General features: G+C 50.0%; 2 protein-coding genes across 13 annotated transcripts in view; both read right to left on the reverse strand.

Moving 5' to 3' along the window:
- Positions 1-13,865, reverse strand: part of Eph (Eph receptor tyrosine kinase) — a 108,242-nt gene extending 94,377 nt beyond the window's left edge. For all 12 annotated transcript variants that reach the window (XR_013000018.1, XM_076373647.1, XM_076373642.1 and 9 more), the window contains exon 1: positions 12,306-13,865. The gene's annotated coding sequence lies outside the window, so the exon portion shown is untranslated. The remainder of the gene's footprint in view (positions 1-12,305) is intronic.
- A 6,830-nt stretch (positions 13,866-20,695) lies between these two features.
- On the reverse strand, positions 20,696-25,271 carry LOC116433837 (zinc finger protein 346). The gene is made up of 8 exons (XM_031992383.2): positions 25,125-25,271; positions 22,521-22,976; positions 22,268-22,341; positions 22,000-22,149; positions 21,821-21,915; positions 21,427-21,737; positions 21,286-21,354; positions 20,696-21,038 (listed from the first exon to the last, which is right to left on the reverse strand). Exons 1-8 carry the CDS (start codon positions 25,162-25,164, stop codon positions 20,884-20,886), a joined length of 1,350 nt encoding a protein of 449 aa, XP_031848243.1. The 5' UTR covers positions 25,165-25,271; the 3' UTR covers positions 20,696-20,883.
- Between the last annotated feature and the right edge of the window lie 270 nt (positions 25,272-25,541).

A 25,541-nucleotide genomic window follows, 5' to 3' on the forward strand; every position in this document is an offset into this window, starting at 1 on the left:
CGACAAAAGGAACAACGGGGCCCGAGCTCTCGGTTATTTGCACGAGGCCGTTCGTTCCTCACACCTCGGTGACGACGAAACGATCGACGCGATTTCGTTAAATACCGTGAAATTTCGGTGAAATTGACCGATTCCTCGCGGAGCCGATCGCGTTTCGTCACCGGCGAACGTTACCGCAGGCACGAGAGAGGCAGCGTTCGCCGTTGATACACTATTAACGCTCGGGCTGTGCAACAGCGGTGCGCTCGCCGGTACACGAAATTCCATTACGCTGCATCCACGGTTCTCGCTCCGATCTACAGGGACTCGACCGTGAAAACACCGTAATGAAATCCTCGCGACGAAAAGCGAAATAAAATATCGGGGTATCGGATGCCCTTCCTCGATTTCCAACGACGAAAGGATATATATCTCCGAGCCGGGGGAAGATTTCCAGCGTGCAACTTTTATTTGATCAAGCTCCCTCCGGAGGCAATAATAAAGCCGGTAATTTCAATTGCCTCGGCCTATGTGTATATCGGGGATTCATTCCACGCGGCCGCTTCTTGGTCAGCTGCAAATTGCTTCGACGGTTTCGCGTGTATGCAGTTTTCACGGTGCGAATGATCGCGTGCTCCGGCGAAATTAATTTGGTCGCTGTTTCGCGGGAACAAAAGTTACCCGACCGACTCGCGGTTCGCCGCGCGAGGCTCCTCGTAAATCGAGCCTGGCGAATCGAATTCGTATCGAGTCCTCGTTAATCTCGTCCCCGGGGCCTGGAGAGTCGACGCGGACCGTCGGTGCTGTGGAGAGAGGGGCGAAACCGGGGGACGAGGGAAAAGAAAACGAGGCCCCAGGCACCGGTGTACCCGGCAGGATTTCGTAACGATCGAAATCTCGCGCCGCGATGCGTCACGCGGACGCTAAGAATCTCAGCGGAGAGTCGCAGCTGTTCGCGGCGTCAAATATTTATTCGGAGATTCAGAACGGTTTGCTCGGCGTGCGCACACAGAGGAACCCGCCTCGCCGCGCACCGCGCAATGTCGAGCGCCGTAATAAAAGGAAAAAGCCTTTGAGAGCGGGAGCTACCTTTCGATTCTTCTCTAGATATTTCTTCGTGGCGGGGCTCGAGGAAGACGGACGGCCGGGAGACGGAAAGGATCCCGTGAGCAAATACCGGGAAGACGAACCGTCCGGATCGTTCGGTTTTTCCGTTCGAGCCTCAGATTCGATTAACGCGCGCTCTATCCGTGAATTTTCAAACTTCCTCCTCTCGCCACGGTCTAACGAGCTCGCCGTCGCGCCGTGACACCGCGCGAAAGAGAAAACGGAGGGAATCGGAGAACCGACGCAACGGATCGTTCGTTTAATCCCAGCGTCGAAACGGTTGAAGGCCAGGGGTACAACGGCCGAGCTAAATCTTCTGTTTCGGCATCGCTACGAGAGATTCGATTAAAATATTTCGCGAAAGTTAAATCTGCCGCGGGGAGTGCCGCCGCGAGAGGGAAAAAAGATATCGCGGAATTGGAGGAAAAGGCACGAAATTAATCGCAGGTGCCTCGGACGACGAGGCGGAGATTAACCTCGACCCGAATCTTTTGATCCTCTCCGTGAGATAACCGTTCGCGAGAGCGAGGAAAGAGAGGCATGGAAGCACCAGTTCTAACGGTTCATTCTCCCTGCCTCCGCGGCACGCCGCGCGCCCTTCTCTCGAGCGCGGAATTCTTCCTGAAAACGCGTTTCGCCCGATGACGCGCGCGCTCGCTCGCTCTCTTATCCGCCATCTCCTCGCTTTTCACAAACCCATTGGCTCCGAAAGGTGCGCCGAGCGCGCTCCGCTCTCGAAGCCGTTTCCGTCTGTGTTCCGAACGAGTGCACGGATATAAAATACACGCGTGTCTACGAATACGTATGTACACGTATTTCTAGTGTGGGCACACATATTTTCGACGATTTCGAAACAGCGGGCCGAGTGGCAACGCCGAAGCGCGCGTTCCGACGAAACTCGGAGAGCAGAAGCACGGAAAAATAATTAGGCGGACTCTTGTCGAACGGAGGCTCCATTGGTACGCGCCGGGGAGAAAAGTAATGCTCGCGGATGAGGAAATCATTAATTCGAGCGTGTCGAAGCCAAGTAGAGAGAACTCGCTCGATACAGACCACGTAAAAGGGTCTCTCCTCTTTCTCTCCCTCTCTCTTTCGTCGTTCCTTTGATCGCGCACAAAAAATGTCCCTTTGTCTCGAGCCACAATGCGAGCGAGCCTTTCTTTTCGACCGGGCCAACCTAACCTGTACTTTACGGCTTTTTCGAATGAAATTGGCCGGCCAGAGCTACGCTTTCGTCGTCGTCGCCCGGCGTCGTCGTTGACGAATCTCCTGCCGGTATCTCGCAGCCACTCTCTCAGGTGACGAGCGAAACGACGCGACGCAATGCGACCGCCGGTTCGAGAGAGCATCTTTCCACCGTCCAGCTCTAATGGCCCTCGGCAGTGCTGTTGCTTCGCTATCTTAAGCCGCGTTCCCACTCGTCCGACCGTTATTGTATAGTGCACCTTCTTCGTACGCACGCGTCCGTGTTGCCCAATCCGTGTGCGTGTACACTCGCGCGCGAGCCCGGCCGCGGATACGTCGTTTAAATCTCGATGCATCGACGGTCGCGTGTTCCGCGAAGATACTTTAAAATGCGGGTAAAATACGAGTGGAAGGCGGTCGGCGGAGAGCTTGAGCGTCCGGCTCGTAGGTACCGAGATATTAATTATCAATTATTCTAACTAGCTAGTGGACGAGGCGAGCCGCGGAACCGATTTACAAGAAACCGACCTGCGCTCTCGGAAACACGTGTGCGAGAGAGCAAGCATACACGCGTACGGCGCGTTGCGTGCGCGCACCCGCAGCGGTGCTCGAGCACACACGCATCCACGCATACCAGTTCGGGTACATTCTTGGCGAGTGCAAGAAGAAGAAGATGAAGAAGAAGAAGAAGAAGAAGCAGAACCAGAAGAAGAACAAGAAAAAGAAGAAGCAGAAGAAGAAGACGAAGTAGGAGATGAAGAAGAAGAAGAAGAAGAAGAAGAAGAAGATGAAGGGAACGACTACGATGAAGTAGAAGGAAAAAGAGGAAAAGAAGAGGAGGAGGAGCAGGACGAAGAAGAAGAATCGAACAGGGCGGAACACAATGGTCCAAAAACCGGAAAGAGGTACGCCCACTTCCCAAAAAAATGGTCCCTCGAATGAAAACGAAAAAACGCAGCCATATGTACATCGCTAACTGCACGCCTGTGCAAGAAAGGCACGAGGAAAGGGGCACGGCCATTGGCCAGATTCCCATGAAACTCGAGCACCGAATATAAGGCGAATCTCCATTCACGCTCGCCCTGTCAACGAGAAAATAAACTCGAATCCATCGAGCGACCGACTCGGCCGCCTGCCTGCCTCCCTGCCTGCCTCCCTGCCTGCCTCCCTGCCTGCCTGCCTGCCTGCCTGCCTGCCTGCTTGCCTGCTTGCCTGCCTGCTTGCTTGCCTGCCTGCCTGCCTTGCCTGCCTTGCCTGCCTTGCCTGCCTTGCCTGCCTTGCCTGCCTTGCCTGCCTTGCCTGCCTTGCCTGCCTTGCCTGCCTTGCCTGCCTTGCCTGTCTTGCCTGCCTAGCCTGCCTTGCCTGCCTTGCCTTTCCTTGCCTTCGCTTGCCTTGCCTGCCTCTGCCTCTGCCTCTGCCTCTGCCTCTGCCTCTGTACCGGAGCATAATCGCGGCCGACCGAAATCCTGGCAATTACTGGCATTGTTCCGCCGATTCGCCGACGTGTGCGCCAAGCCATCCACCCGAAACAATGAACATCGCGAACATTATACTTTAAATTCCGAATTAGCAGCTGGGGCTGCTCTCGGCCTCTCCACGAATCGGAGTCGAGTTGCGACCACTCGAATGAAAAAAAAATACATAAAAAGGAAAGAAAAAGAACGGCCGGCGACTCCGATGTTTCCTAGCCGCGGAGGTGCGGGTGGTTCTCTCTCGGAAAATCGATTTAAAATTATCATGAAGGGGATCGACGATAGCCAGCGCCGGAGAGAGATTCCATCGAGGAACAAAAGACGGGGAAAAGAATCTCCGAGTCGAACGCTCATTCAACCAGGGACACAAAAACGTCCCTTTACCTGCCGACCGAACGATGTTTCCCCTTTCCGGCCCAGCATTATAATAATAATGCACCGTACGATCGGCCGTGAATCGACACAGTCTCCGAAGGTCTCGAACGCGAGTGCGAGCCGATTTAACTGGATTTACCGTGCCGTTTTCCGAGGAAGAACGGGTCTTCGTAATTGATAATCCGGCGTCTGAGCGACATCCTCGATCGCGCGTCAAAGCAGACACGTGGCCGATCAGCGTACCGGAGAGTTCGCAGCCACGTGGACACAATGAAGCGACGTTTATCCTCCATGCCGGAAAATTCATGAGGCGAAAACGAGGATAATACTCCCCTGCTCCGCGGAGATTCAGCGTGTCGGTTAAACGGCACCGTGACAGACGCGGCGAGGACGATCTTAATCGACCGAGAAGATTTCGATCAATCGACCGTTATCGACGAGACCGAGCAAAGAGAGGAGCGCCGTCATCGTCGACGATAACATCGTAATAAATTCCCCCGTGTTGCCCCGGCCGCGCGTTGGCGTCCTTTAATTTACGCGAAGCTACCGATGCGATCAGCTTTTCCCCTGGAAACGCTACAGCCCTCCTCGCTCTTCATTTTCTACCCCGTAACTGGAGCAAAAGTGGATTCCGTCGACTTTCGTAATCGATCCCAAACGACTTTCGATGTTTCACGAATAAAGATTAACGGCGAGCGGAGCCGATAAGCTTCTCATAAATTCGCAATGATTCGCCCGAGAAGCTCTCGGCGTCTCTCTAAATTTAAACGAACGATAAAGTCCGCTTCTATGCTGGGAACGTCTGTTAGATAACTGGGTCGGGAGACCTTTCACCCTCCATCGGCGCGATATCCGACCGGGCGGCGTTTCGCAATCCGCGCTTGTTACATTCCGTTTGTTAATTGTTATCGTGGGCCGGCCCGCGTTCTTCCGGTAACGCCGCGTTATTCGCGTATTCGACCGGTCCGTTCGGTTTCAAGCTGCTCGCCGGTGTGCGTGCAAGTCGTACGATTTTCTCACAGGCGGACGCACGGGAGAACGCGGCGGGTCGCGCAGGGCAATAAAGATTCACGCAGCCTCCGCTCGACGACGAAATAAAAATCCCTATGTAAATGAAATTGCGCAAGACCGTTTCTCGCGGTGGGTACTCGAGGTGTCTTTTTTTTCTTCCCCGTTCTCTTACGGTATTAATAATGCTCCAGCCCACGACGCTTTTTCTCGGGCATCGCGCGAGTGAAATTTGATACGCATCAGGGAACGTCTCCTCCAACGAGCACCTTTCCTCGCCGAGTTGAGTCGAGTCGAGTCGAGTCGCGTCGAGTCGCATCGCGGCGTGTCGCGCGCCGCGTGTACCCGAACCACGGGAATTTCGAACGGTATTACCACGAATCCCGAGATGGTATCGTGACTAATATGTTCGCCGCGACAAATGAAAGTCTATCCCCGGCGTTACCGTCCCGGGGAGCGTAATCAACGGTTTATTAATTCACCTCGAGAGAATTATTAATTCGACGCCGGTGCCGTTCGCGGGCCCTTCGAGTCCGAATCTTCACGAGTATGGAAATCAGCGGGGCTTCATTAAGGATTCTGGTAGCGAGGCTTACACGTGCGCACCGGCCAACTTGTAATCCGTTCGGGCGAATAGACGGCGAAGGGAGCAGCAACCGTCGAGCCGCGCCGCGTCGCGTCGCGAGCCAATCGAAACTTTTGAATACGGATGCGATATCGATCCCGCGGGGACTGGACGGCCGCGGGCAGATAAGTTCGAGAAAAACGGAAGCGAGACGCCGCCGACTGCAAATTGAATTTTCCATGATGCGCCGGAAGCACAGCAATGGCGATCTTATCGCCGATATCTGCCTTGGTATCTACGGTCGAGTCGAACCTAGCCGACTTGGGTCGACTCGGGTCGGGTCGGGTCGAAACGCAACCCTGCGAATAATATAATAATATCCCAGAGGATGAGCGTGCACGGGGTTCCTGTTAAGTGTTCATAGATGCGGAGACCAGGTAAGCCTAGATCCTAGATCAACACCGAGATTAGCGAGGGAGCGGAGAAAGACCTGTCGCCATTGCTGGAAACCCGGGGAACGAGATTCGAATCGACCTGTCGACAGTCGGGACGTTGTTTCCTAAAGTTTCCGAAGGTTCCCGTGGTGTGTCTAGGGTCACGGAACGATGGGTGCGCATCTTCGGGTTTCCGCTCCAATTTGGGAACCCCGTCTCGTTAGCGGTCCTTGGGAGCAGAGGTAAAAGGCTCAGGCGTTCGTTCCCAATCGAAGAACGCGCGTAAACTCGCGTACATGGGAACGCGAGGGGATAGAAAGAGTTCGATCGCTTAGGAAGTGTAACTCGATCGCAGGCGGCAAAGAAAATCACCGTGTATAAGAGCCGAAGGTAGGTTACGTAGGGTACAAGTGGTTTTCAAAGGACGAGCCAGGTGGTTGCACTACTTTCACTATTTCCACGGGTCTGGCAGCGCGGCGAGGCCGGTCGATCGAGCGACGCGTTTCCACAGGGCCGACGTGAATCGCTTTGTAACACTTTCACGATGCAATTACGCGCCAGTATGCGCAGAACGCCACGGTCTCTGAATCGCAGCGTATCTAACGGCGGCTACAGAGCACACGCGTGCACACACACGCGCGAATCGATAAGCTTCGCCGACCGTACGCGCGCCTCTAATAACACCGCCGATCATAATTAATCGCTCGAATCCTCTCTCGGGTATACCACTAGGAGGAGATTCCTCCTCGAGAAACGTTCGGCTTTACCCACGCGCTGCGAGAGAGCCCGAAACGGTTCTTCGTCGAGCGTGTTCGCCTCGCCGAGACTCGCCTTGCCGCGCGCGCGATCGTTTTCCTCTAACGGTTCGACCATTATCGGACAGATCCGAGACGAGAGACGGAGATGTTGTCGCCGGGGAACGCAGAGTATCCGTTTCCCCCGAGAGGCGAACACTGCGAAAGAAAGATCACCGTCGACGGGACGCCTGGAGAAAAAGAGAAAGACAGGGACGAGATATCCTATACCTCGAATTAGCGGCTTTCAGACGGAACTCCGAATCGAGGCTAATCGCTATGAATGTCTCGGCGGCGAGCGCTCGCACGTTGGAAAATGAAATTAAGCTCTAACGACGAAGACTCATCGATCCCTGTATTAAATTACTCGAGCTCCAGCCTTCCCTACGCTCCAACGGCCAGCCTCCATTCCCAGATTACGCGAACTAACAAGGGAACGAACGCCAGTGTGTTGACGCCGATTTTAATGACTTTCGCAAGTTGATTGTACATGCGTCTATAATGAAATATATTAAGTATCAGGTGTGGTTGTTGTCACAGCTCAATTGTTGAATTTGTTGAATTAACTTTAGTACCTTTTTTTATGAAAATTGTGCAAAAATGGAAGAAGTTTTGAATGTAGTATATTATGCAATAGATTTGCTTGTGCCGTAAAATGTGATTGTAAACAAAAAGAGTAATAATGTTTTATACAATTCAAAAATAATGAGTAAAAAATTGTAGAAACATTAATTTCTGCCAAGTCTGATTATGGGTTAATTCATGGTGCAGAATTTTTTAACGGAAGATGAATGGCGTCAGAGTATGAAAAGTCACCGAGCAGAGGAAGATCAACATGAAGAGGAAGATCTATCGCCTGATGAAATTCGTCCAACAAAAATGAAATCTCAAAGTAAAATATCATTTTCTGACCCTTGCCCTATCATTTATTTCTTAACTGTGATCGATACAATTACTTTACAGTTAACAATTTATTAGGAGAAGACAACATTTTTATGCTTATTCTACGTCTATGTTTACTTCAAATTGATAATAGGAAATTATTACTTAATTTATATTCTAAAAAGTTACATAACGTTTAGTTCTGTCAATTAAAATTTTCTTCGTTGGATATTTATACTTGACGAGTTTGACATCTTTTTGACTTGTGTTTGCTTCTCTTACCCTCATTGTATGCATTTTCTAACCCCGTCTACTGGGATCACATTACACTGAACTCGAGACGTTGAGTAATGGGAAAGAGTGGTGATGATTCGTTAAAATTTAACCGACCAAATTCTTTTAAAATTTAAGCGAACCTTACTTTAGTGGGTTCTTGGTGCGATTAGACAAACCCTACACTTTATGGCCAGAAGATCGTAAGCGACAATGGAACGCCAACTTATACTTATAAATAATACCTCCCAAGCACACCACTCTATGATGCATACTTCTACAGACAGGTGAAAGATTATACACCCAAATTACAAAATTATCATGAGCTTCTTGTTACTGCCCGTGATCTTTCGAACCGATCCGGTCGTATATTGTATTGCTCATCGTGCGAAATATTTTTAATGTTAATCGAATGGCATTTGCAGACGATTAAAAAAAAACAGAAATCTACAATACTATTTAATATATTTCATTATAGACCCATGTACTACCAACTTGCAAAAACTCATTAAAATTGGCGTCCTTCCCTTGTAATTGCCGCCGCTCCATCGCGCGACGATCCTGTCGTACCCCACGGGCATCAGGGCTCTCGAATCGTTAATTAGACCGTTCGTACCCGCGTTCTTCCAACCGACGCCCGATGCCGCCGCACGTTGGTACGCGCCGGAAAACAGGGGTCTCCACGATTTCCGTCACGTCCGGGGACTCGATGAATCGGGACTGGAGCGAACCGGGCACCAGAAACACGCTACCTGTGCCAACAGGTAGAAAGACGCATGGGTTGCTGGCTTTTTCAGCTGAACGGCCCGTCGTAAAGTTACCATTCTACCTGGCCGCGTCGTGTTGACCGCGATACCGATCGACTACCTCGAAACTGCCATTCCGTGACATTTCCAGCCCTCGGAAAATTCATTCCTCCCGCTCCCCTGACCCCTGCTGCACTCAGACAGCACGATCACATATTCCCTTTCGAAGCCAGGAAACGTTTCCTACAGGTATCCAGTTCCCCTCGACAATGGAATCGGATCGCGTCGGCTCCGATCGTTAATGAAACCCCCCACCGGTCTCATCGCAGAGGAACCCGCAAGGGGAATTACGCAAAATTCAGGAGGAAATCCCGTTTTCAACTGGTACGAGCACCTTCTTCCCGTCTGGTTCTTCTTCTAGGAGGGCTGGATCCGTGATGGCCAGTGTTTGCCCGCGCGAAATATTTGCACGAAGAGGCGAGCTCAAACACGTCGGCTCTCCACCGATGGCCTGTCATTTTCCGAGTAGTACACGTATGCAAGCTAGCTCTACCATCCAGCGAGCGAGCGAACGAATGAACCTACGAATGAACTAGCCGCACCACGTTTGGCACGTTTAGGCGCGTGCGAAAGCGCGTGTGTACCCTCTCAGCCGACTGTGCACACACGCGTTACCTGTGTACACATCGGCTAGGCTCAGCGTATGTGCGTGTCCGTCGATTCGGACATTCAAATAGTCCGCAGGACCCCCAACCCCTTCGGATTTATTTGCATAATTACGGAATCGCTGACGCCGGACCAGACCGCCGCGCGCACTTCTCCGCCATCGCGGCCGATGGGCAAACAAAAAATCGTCCAAGGATCGAGCGAAACCGAGCACCGTTCCGTTTTTCTTGTACCGCGAGAGCCACGTTTCGAGAATTTTATTTTTCGCGATCGACCGCCAACGGCATAATCGCCGTTTACCCGGTTCTGCGCGCTTTTGATCCGCAGCAGCTGTATTATCCAATAAAAAAGGAGCAGCCGGCGGCGGTGGCATCGGCGTCGGCGGCTAGTATCGTGGTCGATGCGCGCGTCCTGTTCCGCGGAATATATTTTATTAACACGCTTGTTAACTCGGGCCGTGCGCCGTTCGGCATATACCCGCGCGGCGATTCCGTTTCAATTTAAGCTGTTTTCAACGATAAATTCCGGCGCATACCCTCGTCTACCATTAATTACTCTATTCAGTGTCGTGGTGGATGGACGGGGAGACTCTCGTCGACTCGCTGGAACGAGGCGCTACTCGGCGAACGAACCTGGGAATGTTTCTCGAGTGAGAGAGAGAGAGAGAGAGAGAGAGAGAGAGAGAGAGAGAGAGAGAGAGAGAGAGAGAGAGAGAGAGAGAGAGAGAGAGAGAGAGAGAGAGAGAGAGAGAGAGAGAGAGAGAGAAAAGAGAGAGAGAAAACGGGGACCGTGACGCGATACAACGATCGAACGAGAAACGTAATATCGTTTCGCAAAAATTCAATTGCCGGGAAAAAAGGAACGGTGGGATTTCGCATGCACGAGGTGCGCGCGGGGGTCTCGCTGCGAGAGCCGAGTCGAGTCGAGCCGAGCAGAGCCGAGCCGAAAGAACGCGGATTGCGAATATTCGACCGGCGAGAAGCGTTGTGTTACGGGGACGGGGAAGGTAACGCGGGTAAAACGGCAAACCTGTTCGGACGGAATCCACGCTCCTGACACGGCGCAGTCTGAGGTTCGACGAATCAATGCCTTTCACTGGGATCGTTAATATCTGCCGGTGTCGTAAGCCGGCGGATAACGAACGGAAAACGAACATTTTCTCCGTCGCTGGCTCACCTCGAACTGAGATTTATCGTGATCTCGCCCGTTCCGCCGCGGCTGCGATTCGCCGTCATGATCGTAAAAACTACCCCGCGTAAACAATAACCCCCCGGGTAGCCTGACGAGCAGCGGCGTTCTATCTGTCCTGCGGAACGGTGGCGCAAATCGTTGATTACGCGGAGAGCCTCGTTTTTACCCGCTTCCACGCGATAATCGCTTTGGTTATTCGCTGGCAGGTTTATCATCCCCCTTGATTACACCGAGCGTATCCAACCCTTTCGCCACGGCTCGACTGGACGCAGATGTACGCAACGGTTCTGCCGAGAACCGCGCGGGTTAACGATATTAGAATCGTCGTTTCGAGTTTCGATGCTCTCCACTATGCGTTTCATTGTCTCCGGTTCGCGCGAATCGCATACCACCATTGTCGGAATATCTATCGATGAAACAACCGGAGATAGAAATGGCTGAAGGCCCGGGGTGGGATCCTGTTCAATATGTACTCGCGGATTCGAGTCAATTTCGATACCCAAGTTCCGAGCCGCGGAATATTATTCATAAGGAATAATGTTCTATTGATCTCACTCGCGGTGAATTCAATCTACGCGAACTAGAGTGATTAACTGCGTGTTTCGGAAACGTATTTGTAAGCATTCTGACATTTGAAGAGTCCACTATCTGGACTTCCATGAAATTCTTTCGTTTCTTCCGATTGAAATGCTAGGTAAAGACAAAGTCTACCTAGACTAGGCGCAACTTTCAAGTGTACAAAGTACTTGCAGACATTTCCCGAACATTTCGTTTACATTCAAGCATACTTTAAAGTATTCCTCTACTTTTTCAAAGCTCCCTCAAAGTACTCAAAACTAATCAAATTCGAACCTACTTAAGATACATTCAATATCCCATTCCTGCCAAAACTATTCGTCTCAAAACGACAAATACACGATGTTCAACCTCAAAAGAACAAAACAATGATTTCATCCCGAAAACATCCCTAAAGCAAGCCACTATAGCGGCGTTTCATAAGAAAAAACCATTTAGTGGAAAGTGGTCCTCTCCTTTTTCGAAGCTCCCCCAAAGTACTCAAAACCAATCAAATTCGAACCTACTCACGATACATTCAGTATCCCATCCCTACTAAAAGTATCCGCCTCAAAACAACAAATGCACAATGTTGAACCTCAAAAGAACTAAACAATAATATCACCCCGAAAACATCCCCAAAGCGAGCCACTATAGTGGCGTTTCGTACCAAAAAATCATTTAGCGGAAAGCCACCATAGTGGCGCAAGGTGAAGGGTTAATACCCGCGAGTGAACCAACCCCAGTTGCATTAGCGTTTTCTAGTAGCCGCGAAAACTCTGGCGAGTCTCTAGAATTCGCGGCAGAAACTACCCTCGAGTAAACAATAAGCCTGTAGAGGTCGACGGACCGCGTTCAACTCCGAGAAACGGGAAACCGTCGATCGTAAGGAGCCTAGAGCTTTTATTTCTCGTTGAGCAGCCTCGCCGGCGAATTAACGACCCCTTCGAGATCCGAATGCGTCCGCGTCCGCGAACGGGCTCGCCTGCGTGTGTGCAAACGTGTTTCCCCGAGAGCTGGGTAACATTATCTACGAGGTACAATAAATTGAAAGGCAAGTGTATCGCATTTACCTGACTCGTTGCGAAGTAAGCGGCCAGACTTCCTGGAACTCCAATCCGATTCGGGAACGTTTCCAGCTCCGAAAATTCCACTCCACTCCGCGAAGGTGGCGAGCACACAAAATCTCGTTTCTTCCAGCAAGCCTGTGTCTCTCGGTGTGTACGTGTGTACGATCAGCGTGTACGGTTATGTTCGTGTGTGTGTGGCGGTGTTTCGATTCGCGGGTAAAAAAGAAGTTGGAAAACGATGGAAACAACGGGTAGCACACGAACAGGGGATCGAGGAGAGAGAAACGGGGGTGGTGTACTAGGTATGTAATGGTAGAGTAGTAGTGATAGTGTCGGTGGTAGTGGTGGTGGTGGTAGTGGTGTGAAACGGGGGGAAAACGGTGCCGCGAAAAATGTTCAGCCGCTTAAAAACGTCGCGGCGAGTGGCGTCGACGCGAATCCGTCGTCGGATTGTTTGTCACGGTCGATAGAGGCACACGGAGGAAAGCAAGCGCCATTTTATCCCGTGCACTCGCGGCAACGCGAAAGGTGGACGGACGGTGCACCGCGGCTGCGACGGCTACGATATACGCTTTCTCTTTCTCGCTGTGTATCTCTCCCCCTTTCTCTATCTCTCCGCGCCGCTGTCTCTTTCTTTCCCCCCGGGCCGCTCGTGTCTTTCCTCTTCCAGCTCGTACTGGTCTCTTTCTCGTTCCGCGGGCTCGTACGAGATCCACCGAGAGAGCACAAGAGCGGCGTTCTTCTCCCAACGGATGGATTGATCCGTCGATTATCGGAGACGGTAACGCGCGGCGTGGATCGAGCACGATGCAGATTTCCCGCACTTGGTTCACCACTTTCTTTTATATTCTGTTAACCTCGTCGTGCACACAAGCCACTAAAACGAAACTCGATCGCGGACCGGCCGGGAACACTACGACCTCGTGCGTCGTTCTCGCGAGACACGCGTCCCTTGCTGTTGGTTCCTAATATTTTTTCTTTTTATTTTGATTTTTCGTTCGGGGTTCGCGTTCCCCTTATCCCCGTGCGTGTTCGTTCGGCGGATCGACGCGGCACGGGCTCGTCGTTTCGCGCACGCGGTACAAACCACCCGGACAATCACAGCGGCTTGCTGCCAGTTCGACCACCGAGGTTAATAGTTCTTGTTCTCTGTTTTTCTTTTCTTCCCTCTGTCTATCTGTCTATCTCTGTTCCTCCGGGCAATAGAGAACGCGAGACGCGGCGACACCGATCTCGAACACGTCCGTCGTGTGCAGCGAGAGGACACGAACTGAAGCGGCGAGCCGAAGCGAGCCGAGCAGCTTGCTCGGCTGGTTTCACCGTACCGCTATTCGGCCGTGTTACACCAGCGCCGCCACCGGGGCTGCACCCTCACCGTCCATTTTCCTCGATCCCGTCCGTCCTACTCGCTCCTGTCGCCGATTTTTCGTCCTCCGCTGCACGCCGATATATCCACCTCGCCGCCGCGGTCCACGGTACCACCGTGACGAGGATATACCGGCCGTCGAATCGTCGCTCTGAAACTTTTCAGCTTGTAAATAATAATCGCGCGAACACCGGAGCCACGACAGAGCGGGGTCATTGATTTTTTGAGCCCGTCAAGTGTAAGTCGCGCGCATGCGCGATCGCGCCGCCGGCGTGACATCGGCCGTTCTCATACTCGTCCGCCGATGTTCCGGACTTGAATTTCTGGTGACTTTCGCCGCCGGCTCACCGCCGGCAAAATATTCTTTCGAATTGGTCCCGGTTTTCTTCGTTACCGACCCTGTCTACTACTCCTCCTCCCAGATCCTCGCGACGTCGATGTCCAGCGCCTGAAGTCCTAAACTATGCAGACCCGAATGCAACTTATTTCTCTAGGACTATGAGATAATACGTTCGTGGAATCGTTCTACGTTTAAACGATTCACGCACGAGCTTTCCAATCGAACTGACCTGTATATTCCTAGTAGCCTGAACTCGTTTACGTATTCCTAAGCTTAAAGATTCTTGCAACCGCTTCATACGCGCCACTTGGAATGTTTGAACATTTTCAGCGCGAATATTCCATATCACGTGACCGAACTTCTTGGTGCATGCTGGGAAAATTGTTGCAACTTCAATCACGTGACCATTCTACGCTTGATACTGTTCCAGGATTTGCTGTTCCGCGGGTCACGTGAGCGGCGCGCAAAGGATTATGGGTAATTTCTTGAAAACTGTAGTCCGATCGTGCTCTCTAACCGGCGTCGTGTCGAGTTCCGTGTCTTTCTTTATTTACCGGTGTCAATCGAGAAGCTAATGTCACATTCTGTCACGAGACGGTTCTGCGTAACCTCCACGAACTGGAGAGCCTGTTTAACAACAGTTTCCGACGTAATACGGTATAAAATCGTCAATCAAGATCCGGTGTGTTGTCACAGTGTTTTCCTCTTCGACAATCCGTTAAACGACAGCCTCGTTCAGGAATGATGTGACCTCGTAAAAGATTAGTGTTTCGTGCTGCACATGAAAAGCGGTTAAGAAGCATGTTAACCTCTTAACTAGGTGACTTTTCGATCATGAGCGCGTGCTTACGTGCGGGGACTCTTGAAAGCGAACGACGCTGATGGTCGTTCTGTTGCAACGACCGAGGACACAATCTAGTTTAGATACTACGATGCAGTAAAGCACGGGAATCGTTGACCAGATAAATAAGAAAATGAGAGCCGAAAGGCGAACGCGACTGATGACTTGAGTCGTCTACCCCGTTTAACAGGTTAACGAGTAACGTGACGTTACGAGTGACAAAGTGTCGGTGCATCAAAGGGAAGGAGCTGGCCAACAAAAGGGAGAACCAGCTTCGGAACAATCGTTATCGCAGTCCTTGAAACATTTTTATCTCGTCGATCGTGGGACTGGAATTAAACGGCAACTGGAGGCGAATTCAGCGTGACTCTGTCATCCGGACATCGGACTGGTGAGTCGCTTGTTGCTTCTTGCCGGTGCTATCCGCTTCCGTGCACGAGTTTAACGTTCACCGTGATCGTGCACGGCTATACCGAATCCAATAACGAATTATATTTCATTCATTCGTTCATCTCGATTTATTTTGCATGCCAATAATTAATTTCCTATCACTTAATTTTAATGCGATACTATTCTCGTCGACACGAAGGTTGATAGGTTAGTATATGGGTCCAGTGATCGCGGAAGCGAGATCAGTGGCATGCATCGCGAAACTTCTTCGTAGTTTCGATCTTGATATAGCACGAACAAGCATTTGGGAATTATTCCTAGCTTGCATGCATGTGCAGTTTTATTGCGTGTTACAAAGAATTAACGAAAACTTTTTAGTACCGAAAAAAGGCCCTAGGGGAATCCTCAGTGGTTCTCAGTTGCCATCGATGTCCCCCCTGTAGCAGTCGGACCCTTTCTACGTCTACTGCGTTTTACCAAGTAATTACCATTGATCATCGCTACCTCTTCTTTAGCTTAGATCACTAAACATTGTAAACTATACTTTCCAAATCTTCTCCAGTCGAGACTACCACAGTTATACATGGTACACTCAAATTTCTGTAAGAAAATATTTTTAACATTAGATTTGCGAAACGAATCAATTTGATTCATATTGAATTTTATAAGCATTATTTGGTAAATGTTTGGGTCGATTTTTTTAACGCAGTTATGCAAATATGTATCCTAATTGTCTACTCTTAGACCTTTAATTTCTAAGATTAAATGAATTGATAACAATTTTTCTAAGAAAAAAAGAACAAACTGTACAGTAAATGTCAGTAAATCTAGTGTTAAGAGACACATAATCGCAGATGATGGTATGCGTTACAAAGCAGCGAAAACATAAGAGAACAATATCAAAATATATAAAAATGACCAAAAACTTGAATATGAGTCAATATTTTATTTAAAAAATCAATACAATTCGTAAGCAAAATATAACCGAAATTTCCGTGGTACGTGGTAAGAACATGTTAACCTTTTAGCTACGGTGAGATTACCCTCGAAGCTGTACCTTTGTACCACAATGTTTGACACGGTCCGCATATAATAAATGTAACATCACTGCGATTGGGACTGATAAAATTGTCCACTGTGCAATTACGTTAAATTAGATTATAATGTGCGCAACTATCAATGATGGAGGAATAACTGTCCCGCTATATTGGCGTACTGTTCAGAAAGATGTACACGAAAGCCACCGTAGTTCCGTACAGTAATTAACCCTTTGCAGTCGAAAATTTTGCACTAGAAACATTCGACATTGTTGAGAGAGATATGAACGATATTCTTTGTAACTAACTAACGAGAAAATATACACAATATTTCACATATCGATGAATTATACAAAGCATAATGTTACATGTAAAACTATAATTTTGCTACATCAAATCTAGTAGTGACTGTGAGTCACTTCTTGGGCGCAAAAGGTTGAAAGGTTAAAAACTATCCCAGTTATTCCTCGACGCGAACATCATAGTCAGTTGTTGTTGCACGAAACCGAGACATAAATTAGCGAAAGGATTCCACGCGTAACTGGACCTTTCTCCGGAATCATAATGTTTTTCGATCATCTCCGGGAGTCTGAGGGACCGCAGTCTATCTTATAGATACCAGATGGTCGCCCGGCCGGCGGCGGCGCCAGACGGGCCCGTTTAAAATTAAAGAATAATCGCGGGACGCGCTGTTCCGATCGGTTCAGTAACTCGAGCTTCGTCGGACCGGGACCGTTCTCCGCCAACAGGAAACTCAAAATCGATTCATCGCTCTAATAACTACCGCGCGAAACAAGAAACAGAGAGGAAACAGAAAAACAGCGAGTCGATTGTAATCCGTTTTAATTGTTCCGATTTCTAACCGAATGGCCGGGCGAAAATATTTTTGCTCGGACCAGTCGCGACGATCTATCGGCTCTTTGGAAGCCCGGTAACGAGGTAATCGGTCGAGCGATCAAGATCCCCAAAGGTTGGTTCCCCTTTCTCCGTCGCGCGGCGGCAGCTATATAAGCATAGACGAACGGGATGGACGGACGGACGGACGGATGGCTATTTCCGCATGACATCACACCGCCCGCATTTAGGAGCCGAGCACGATTTTCTATTTTCTTGTCGGTCTACATTGGTGGCCCGTGAAGACCTGCAAGGTCAGCCCCGCCGAGATGCGCCTCCTCTCCCGCCATCCCCCCGGGATCGCTTTTTATTCTCCCTTGTTTTATTCGTCTCTTCGTCCTGGTCCGGTCTCGCCGCGTCCTCGTCCCGCCGACTGTTACCCTTTTTCCATCGGCGAACAGTCGCAAAAACGTCTTATTAAAGCGGGATACGTCCCCCCGCGAAATTTCCGCGATTAAGCCGGGGCTCGCGGTACCCTCCGTCTCTTTTCCTGACCGTCTTCCCCGTTGCTCCCTTTAATACCGGGCAACCCGATGATCCTCCGGCCGGCCGTCCGACGAACGATCTCTCCTAATCGAGAAATAATTGTACGAATTTGTCCGGGAGAGGGGGAGAAGAAATCGCGTCCCGCGTTCAGCCGCCTGTGCCACCCTGGAGGCTGTTTTTTACCGATTCATACTCTCAGGTGGAACAATGGATTCGGCGAGACAAAGGAACGGCTGGTCTCGCGCGCCGCGTCGACGGGTCGGTACCGTTTCCCGCGCTAACTCGGTTAGCCGTTCGTTAGCGGAATTAGAAATGAAGGTTCGCGCGAAAAGAAAATTCGCGGCCGCCTTTGCCAGGTCGTTGAGCGAGAGCGCAGAGATCTCTCTTTGTCGCGAGAGGGAGGGCGGGTGGGAGGGAGCATTCCGCATTGAGCCAGTCCCAGATTCTCAAGGGAATTGTTAAATGGGACATTTAATTAGTAGCGTTCACCGCGGGGTCGTTCTTTCGTATTCCGTAGCGTGCTTTTGAATAAGTGAGAACGCGGAACCGAAACTATAGTCTCGCAGAGTTTCCGGACTCTCCTTCTCGATTTGCGTTTTTTAAAGGAACGCTGCGGCGGGAATCACATGACATAGACTCAGCTGGTATGTACGATCGATCGGCATCTTATAGCTGCGGCGTGGCCACCGTGCGAGACGATACGCCGATCGATAGGTTCTGCTAATAAAGTGGATCCACGCGACCACGGAAGAGGATTTCTGCGCGAATAACTTCATAACCGCCGCTCGTAAGCATTACACGTCGACGGCCGCTTTTATATGTTCCTACGGGTTATTTACTTCGCCGCAGAGAAATTTATTATACTCGGCCGAAGGAGTGTTATTGGTGGAAAAAAGGCTTGAGTATCTGGACGAGTGGGGGGAAACGGTGGATGGTAGAGATCGTTCGAACAAATAGTTCCGCAGTTTCCGTGGATCGAACACGGGCACGCAGCGCGATCTGAATTTCGTGCCCGAGCTTCGCCGGGTATCGATCTCGTTCGATCTGTTTCGTTCCACCGTGGCGGTCATGGTGCCCCGACTACCGCAGTCGGAGCGAATCACCGGCTCGGAAGGTTCTCAGAAATTCTCTCCAGTCATCGGCAGGAATTCCACCGAATTTCGGAGCGGACGCGCGGTGATTAATCAGTTTTTACGCGCATTACACCTGGCCGCATAACGAATCGATCCCTCTTACTTGCTCGCCATTCTGTTCCACCGTTCCCTCGCTTTTTCTTATTCTCTCGTTACGAATCCGCTCTCTACGGTTTCTTCACACAGATTTATTCCTTCTTAAATAGAATCGTTATTTCGCTCTAAAAAAAACTGAACGATATTATCTCTTCGTAATTTCCTCGAGAAATATTTACTTCGCCGACTTCGATATCGATCGCGAATTATTAAATATTTAGCGCCCCGCGACTAATGGAATTAAGAATCACCCTAGCCCTGTTCCTAGGCCCGAGAAGCCGACGGTTAATTAATTCCACACCGCAAGGATTCGCCGTGATCCCCGAAAATTTTCTTACTCGAGCGGTTTTTATTACTCACCTTTTTTCCGGTTAATGTTGCGCAAAATGAACAGTCCCCGGTGGATCTCGCCGGGCGTAAAAAGCAACAGTGGAAAGGAATAGTAGCGCGTAGGTATGCGTGTACTCGGGCGGTGAGGTGGGGCGAGGGGACGTGAAGATGGAAAAGGGATTTCGGGTGATGTCGTGGAGCGGGGAAGTGGACGCTGCGAGGAATAAAAAGAAGGGGACACGTTAAACGTGGAACCAGGGGTCATAAAAATCCGAAGCGCAGGTATAAACCAACGATCTACAAGTCCGTGGCGAGGACGATCCTAATCTCTAGCCCGCTGCTGGACTAGCGGGAGTTGAAGTACCGGGACGGAAAGCTAAAAAGAAGCGCCAGAAGAAAATAGTCGGCCCGCTAAATTGCCGCGGCGCGAGTTTGTTAGAAAATCGGCGGAATGCAGACACGGGACGGTCGGGTCGGCGGTGGGAAAGGGTCGGATGGAAGGGGGAGGAAGAAGCCTACTATTCCGTAGGAATTTTCAGGACACGAGACCTATGCCACCTAGATTTTTGGTCTTCTTTTAATAGCTCGGAGGTGCTCTTGAAGTTTTTACCAGGAATTCCTTTCATCCTCGGTCCTAACTACGACTAATTTTTTAATTCCGCCTGAATATGCCGTCCGCCGAACCTCGGGCTGAGAGATCTCCTCTTTGAGAAATATCGTAGCGGTTTTTACGCGTATGCTACCACCGTTTTTGGCAGTATCAGCGGAGAGAGGGGTGAATCGTCGATGTGCCCCTCGCCTCCCCCAGCACCCGGCTTGATTCATGCTTTACAACGACATTTTTATTTGGTCACCGCTGTCAAAAGATATATTCATCGCGCGGGAAGTGACAGTAAAAACAGGCTGAAAACGTTGATCCGTCATACGTGTCTTAGGAGGTAATTAATAGAGGAGAGCCGGGCCTCGGTGTGGCGCGTTCGCTCGGCCATAAATTCAGTGGAAGGCCGGGAGAGTGAACGACGCATAAATTTCACGTGGACGCGATAAACGCGTGCTCGTATACACACGCGTGTGCGATTTCGCGAATCGGGCATTATAGCGCGGGCCCTATGGCGGACCGACGCGACGTCACGCGGAGCGTTCGAGTTAATGGTTTCGTAATTGAATAAATGTGGCCGATTAGTCGCGTTGCCTCCGAGAGACGTTTAACGAGCTACCGTCGAAATAACCGTTCAGGTTTACTGCAAATCGAATTTAGAGTTAATCGGTATTTAATTTAAATACGCTCGTCTCCGCGGACCCTAACAGACTTATCTTTCTCATCAGTCGCGCGACGATCGGGTCTATCTTCGCATTAATTCATAATCATTGCCGATTACGGGGGACAAACCGAGACCGATCTCTCAGGCGACGTCTCGCGAGGTTACTGACTCGCTCGCCTCGGTTCAACCTCCGTACGAGGGACGCGCGCGCAAGGAGTCGGTTAGAGTTCAAAGTGATACGCTGTCTGTATCGAACAAGAGGTTTATTTCGTTTCTCCAGATAGACCGTTGCGCGTCGCGACGACGCGACGACAATGCGTCCGCGTAACCAGGAAAATGAGACATAAGGGTTCTGTGAAAACAATGGACAGGCGATGAAACTCGGTGCGCGGCCCTCCCCGCGACCTTATTTCTTCTTGAATCTGGCTTTCTTCGACACAACCGCCGCGTTCGACGGGGACTTCGGGTTCGACTGGTTTTTGTGTTTCTTGCTCTCCACGTGCTGGGCGAACATACTCTCGGAGTTTAACGACAGGTTACACGGTGCACAATAATACTGGCCTGAAAGCAAAGGAGTGTGTTTATCGTACTCTTCATCGGGTAGAATCTTTAACAGCTGGATAGAGGATAAAGCTAGGTTGTCGTCGATTAAATAACTATACATCCGACAGCTAACAACTACAAGTCATTAGTAATTGAGAGGGAGTGCAGAGCTATACGATCGAAACTGCACATCAAGAGACTTGTTTTACGAAACGATCTATAATCGATCGATAACGTAGCTACTAAGGTGGAGGCCTGTTCTTACCCGATGGTGTCCGGTAGATAGAATAATCTATTGGTCCAGGTGTCGTGGGGGTAGTCTCGTTTTCGATGGCTGAAAAATTCAAAGAATATACATCGAATCTCGCAATAGTTTCTGTATAGCGATCGCCAGAGTTATCCTTACCAGGCTCCGGTACGGGTAATCCGTTCAGCCTGAGCATCCTTAGGTGTCTAGCTCCCCGTTTGTGCGTTTCTAACTGGTCCTGGCGATTCGCCGAGACTCCGCACAGATCGCAACGCAACGGCGTCGGATATGGCGGTGGTGTGTAGAGGGTCGCTGCCACTGGGGTTGATACCGGCGCGGTACCCTCAGGTATAACCGGTTGCGTGGCTGCAGCAGATTGCACTTCCGGCTGAAACGCCGTCCCTATCCCAAACCGGCCACTGGGATCTATTTGATTGTACTGACTTTGACTTTGCGACTTCTTCGACGGCCTACACAATTGAACGGCCTGGTGTCACGTACTCGGCTATCGATCTATGAATAATTAATGAAGACAACATAAAGATCTCTGTACCTCGCACGACGTCCACCGTTCGCCGCTCTAATGTGCTTTTTACCGGCATAGTGTTGCGTCGCGTCCGTCTGTGATGTGAACCATGTTTTGCAGATCTGCGAAGAGACGAGCAAAGGTGATAGCTAACATAATGTACATGAAGTTCAGATGATCTTTATTATATTATTCGAATTACTCACGTCGCAGTAGTTTTGCCAATCGTTGGTCGTACTACTGACTTGGCCGTCTTCGGTCTTTTGCTTCTTAACGCTCTGATTCAGAAACATGGAGACCTTCTTTTGATGCGGCTTCCCGTCGTAGTGCAGCTTAGCCTGCAGCGTGGAGTTCATCTGAAAGCACCGCGCGCGGTTAGGGGCCAGCGATCGACGAATCCGAGACCAGGCTCGGATCACACGCGACACAGAGCGAACCGTGATTTTTTTATCGCATAAAGTAATCGGGGCTTACAACTGCGTTGCACAGATCGCATTTCAGCGGTTTCATTAGCGCTGACAGTTCCCTCTGGGCGCTCGCGACTTTCTCTGCGAAATCGAAAACATAAATCAATCTTTAATTAGCTAAGCGGTGCGCGTAGGAATCTGGATTCCGATTGCTCAACGATAATTCGATGCACACCGGGAGGAAAACGTAACGAAACGCGATAGGCCCTTCCCGGCGTTGCTCCCGCTCGGAAACGGGCCGGGAGCGGTTTTCTAATTACCTGCGTCCTGCGCGGGATCGATGAACTCGTTCTTGCGTTTGTGATGCTTGTTCTTCGATTTCCCGGCGACCTGTATCGTCGGCGCGACGACCGCCGCGGCCGCGGCTGCCGCCTTGTACGTCGTGTCGTACCATCGCGCGTAAAGGTCCGTCGTGTCCGCGTCGGTGGGTATCCACCAGGGTGTAGCCGGCTGGCCGGGCGTTTGCGGTTGCATCGCCGGGTGCATCATGTACGGCGTCGGTACCGGAAGGTTCGGGAATGGCGCGACTGGTGCTTGAACCGTGGTCAGGGCGGGGGTTTCGTTGTTCAGGCAATTGGCAGCCGCCGCTTCCGTCAGGCCAGCTTCTGGTTGGTGGAGGTGGTGTTGTTGGTCCATCGAGCTTTGTACATTGTTGTTCTTCGGCGACGCGACCGGGGGAGGCGGTGGTGGCGGCGGTGGTAGGAAACATTCTAATCCTGAATCGTACACAGTGATTCTGAGAACCGGGTAAAATATAGCCGTTCTTTCAACGGCGCGGCCAGAAAAATGAGCGCAAGGCGCGTTGATCCATTCGCGACGTTACAACGCGGGACATGTCGAAAATTGAATGGTTTACGGCGTCGTCCAACAACAGCCTAACATTTTTCCTATCAATTCTTTCTATCTTCGCTTAGAAAAGAGTTATGGCACGCCTAGGGAACGATAGATCGTAAAGGTCCTTGTTAAGGGATTCGCGGAATCCTTTGGACGCAGTGGCTAGCGAAAGGATTTTTAACCTAGACCGTTCACTTGTCAGACGTTTAAAAATGAATAGTAACAATAATAGTAATAATAATAGGACGCCGATTCGAGAAGCCGTTGTGGAACTGATACATAGGGGGATGAATAGCGAATGGTTGTGTTACGCGGTAGATTTATGATGGCGATAAAAAGCACGGACAGTTTAAGGACGCCCCGAGCTATGCATGAAAATGCATACCAGATAAAATATCGAAAACGAGGGGCGATAAAGTGCTGGCGTAAATATCGGGAAGACGAGATGCGTATCGGTGCAATTTGCCCTCGGTTCGGATTTAATTGCCCACCAAGCTAATACTGATTTCCCTAATTTCGACCGGGACCCTGCCCGTAATGCATCCCATTTTTATTGGTAACACGGAAGATACATTTTGCGTGCCGCGTTGGGTGCAATTGCATCTTATCCGTAGGCGGTACGGATCAAGTTCATTCAACGCGTGTTCGTATTACCATCGTTTTCTTTATTACTCGCGTAATAGCGAATCTTCGGTCAGAAATTACATCGACTGTTTTTCATTTTGTTTGAAATCGCTCGTTTCAATTATAATAATATAATCTTCGCCCGATGATTTTTACTGCTAAGATTGGTTATTCGAAGAATATCCGGTTAGACTAGAACCCACGGATTTTCCTGTGTGTTCGTGAACGGTTCGCGATTTAGGTGGTATTCGAAACAGTTTAAACGAAGATTTCGATAGAACTCGATCCCATCGCTACTCATCGACTACACGCTGTCTGCACATTGCGCCTCGGTAGCCGAGCTGCTTCGGCGGTCATGATCGAGATAAACATGGAATCTTATCGAGCGGATTTACAGAAAACTTGATGTTACGCGAATTGAATAAAGTCAATGACGATAAGTAGACCACCGACGTCCATGCGTATACGGTAAATTCAACGATTAGAAACGCATCGAAGCGAAGATTTCGAAAGGAATTATTTTAATGTAATTTTTCGATCTGAAATGGGAACCTACTCGGATATTCATGATCTAGTAATAGCAAACCACGCGATACACGATAACATTCTTTATGGATAAGCCGCGCTTCGATAACCACATGTATTTACAACCACGCTCGTCAGATACAATGTATAAGATTAAGGATCAATGTTGCAATAATTTCCTATCCCGTTCAAAGTTTCGTAAAACTTCGTTTTCCAACGTTTCAATTATAAAAGAAAATCCCAAAGATTTCCACCTGAATTCTACAACATTATCAATCCCTCGAAGAACAATCATTCCTATAAAAATAACTTCGTATGCAGTCCATTTATCTCGAATCCTTTGTTCGGGGAAGTTCGAAGGGAAACGGAAAGGCGGGCAAGAGATGAACCTGTGCTTCCCACACCAGCACGCACGTGTCCGATACACTTTTATATTTTAAGACGTCAGCTGATTTCGGGCGGTCGAGTGTTCAATGAAATTCGACAGTGAAGCCAGGGCCGCTGCTGAGATATCTTGGCAACGGGTCTCGTACGTGGTATATACGTAGGCCGCGATAGTTTGGTTCTTTCAGTAATTGTCGGGATAATTGGCTGATGCGGAGACATGCTACAAGTCGCATCCGGCTGCTCGCGATGGAGCCCATCGCGAATACGTGGGATGTTTTCGGTTCTGTCCGAGCACTCGTATATCAAGAACGTAATTAATCCGCGAACGGTAGAGGCAATATCGTATATTCCACGACGATCGATGCACGAAGAAGATTTACGCTTTGAAACGTACTTGCTCCGTATATAAGAGGGATTCGCTAGACACACAAAACGTCTCGAACAACGTGAATCAATGAAGGAAGTTCGTTCGGTACGAACGGGGGCAGGCTCACCTGGTATTTCCGGATTCTCGATGATTTTTGCGCTGGACATTTTCCGCCGTAAATATCCGAACGTTCTCTGTTATTGTCAGAGAAATGTTGACAGTGCGCGATAATTACGGCACGATAACAAGTCTCGTTTTCGTTCACCTGGCACGCGCGAATCGTTTCCGCGGGTGTCGTTCTGCGCCTCGCACGTTTCACTGGGGCCCGGTGCCGTTACCATTCACGCGTCCCGCTCGACTGTCAATTATTCGTTGAAATAGAAAAGTTTGTGAGGTTAATAGGCGAGTTTGACAAGCGACCCGACGACATTACGCGATATTGAACCGTGATGCAAGATGGCCGCTGACACTACGCTCGTCGGTCGTGGTCTATCCGAAATTATTCGGATAGGCAGGGGAAAAGCGGATTTTCCATGGCAAATCT

The sequence above is a fragment of the Nomia melanderi genome, chromosome 14 (assembly GCF_051020985.1).
Source record: "Nomia melanderi isolate GNS246 chromosome 14, iyNomMela1, whole genome shotgun sequence".
Lineage (NCBI taxonomy): Eukaryota > Metazoa > Arthropoda > Insecta > Hymenoptera > Halictidae > Nomia > Nomia melanderi.

Bases quoted from the DNA above. Each gene is read 5' to 3' on its own strand.
- LOC116433837 (XM_031992383.2), bottom strand. From the start codon at position 25,164: ATGTCCAGCGCAAAAATCATCGAGAATCCGGAAATACCAG. The intron at 22,150-22,267 runs GTAAGCCCCGAT...CGGTGCTTTCAG, and splicing joins GCGATCTGTGCAACGCAGTT to ATGAACTCCACGCTGCAGGC. The intron at 21,916-21,999 runs GTGAGTAATTCG...GTCTCTTCGCAG, and splicing joins ATTGGCAAAACTACTGCGAC to ATCTGCAAAACATGGTTCAC.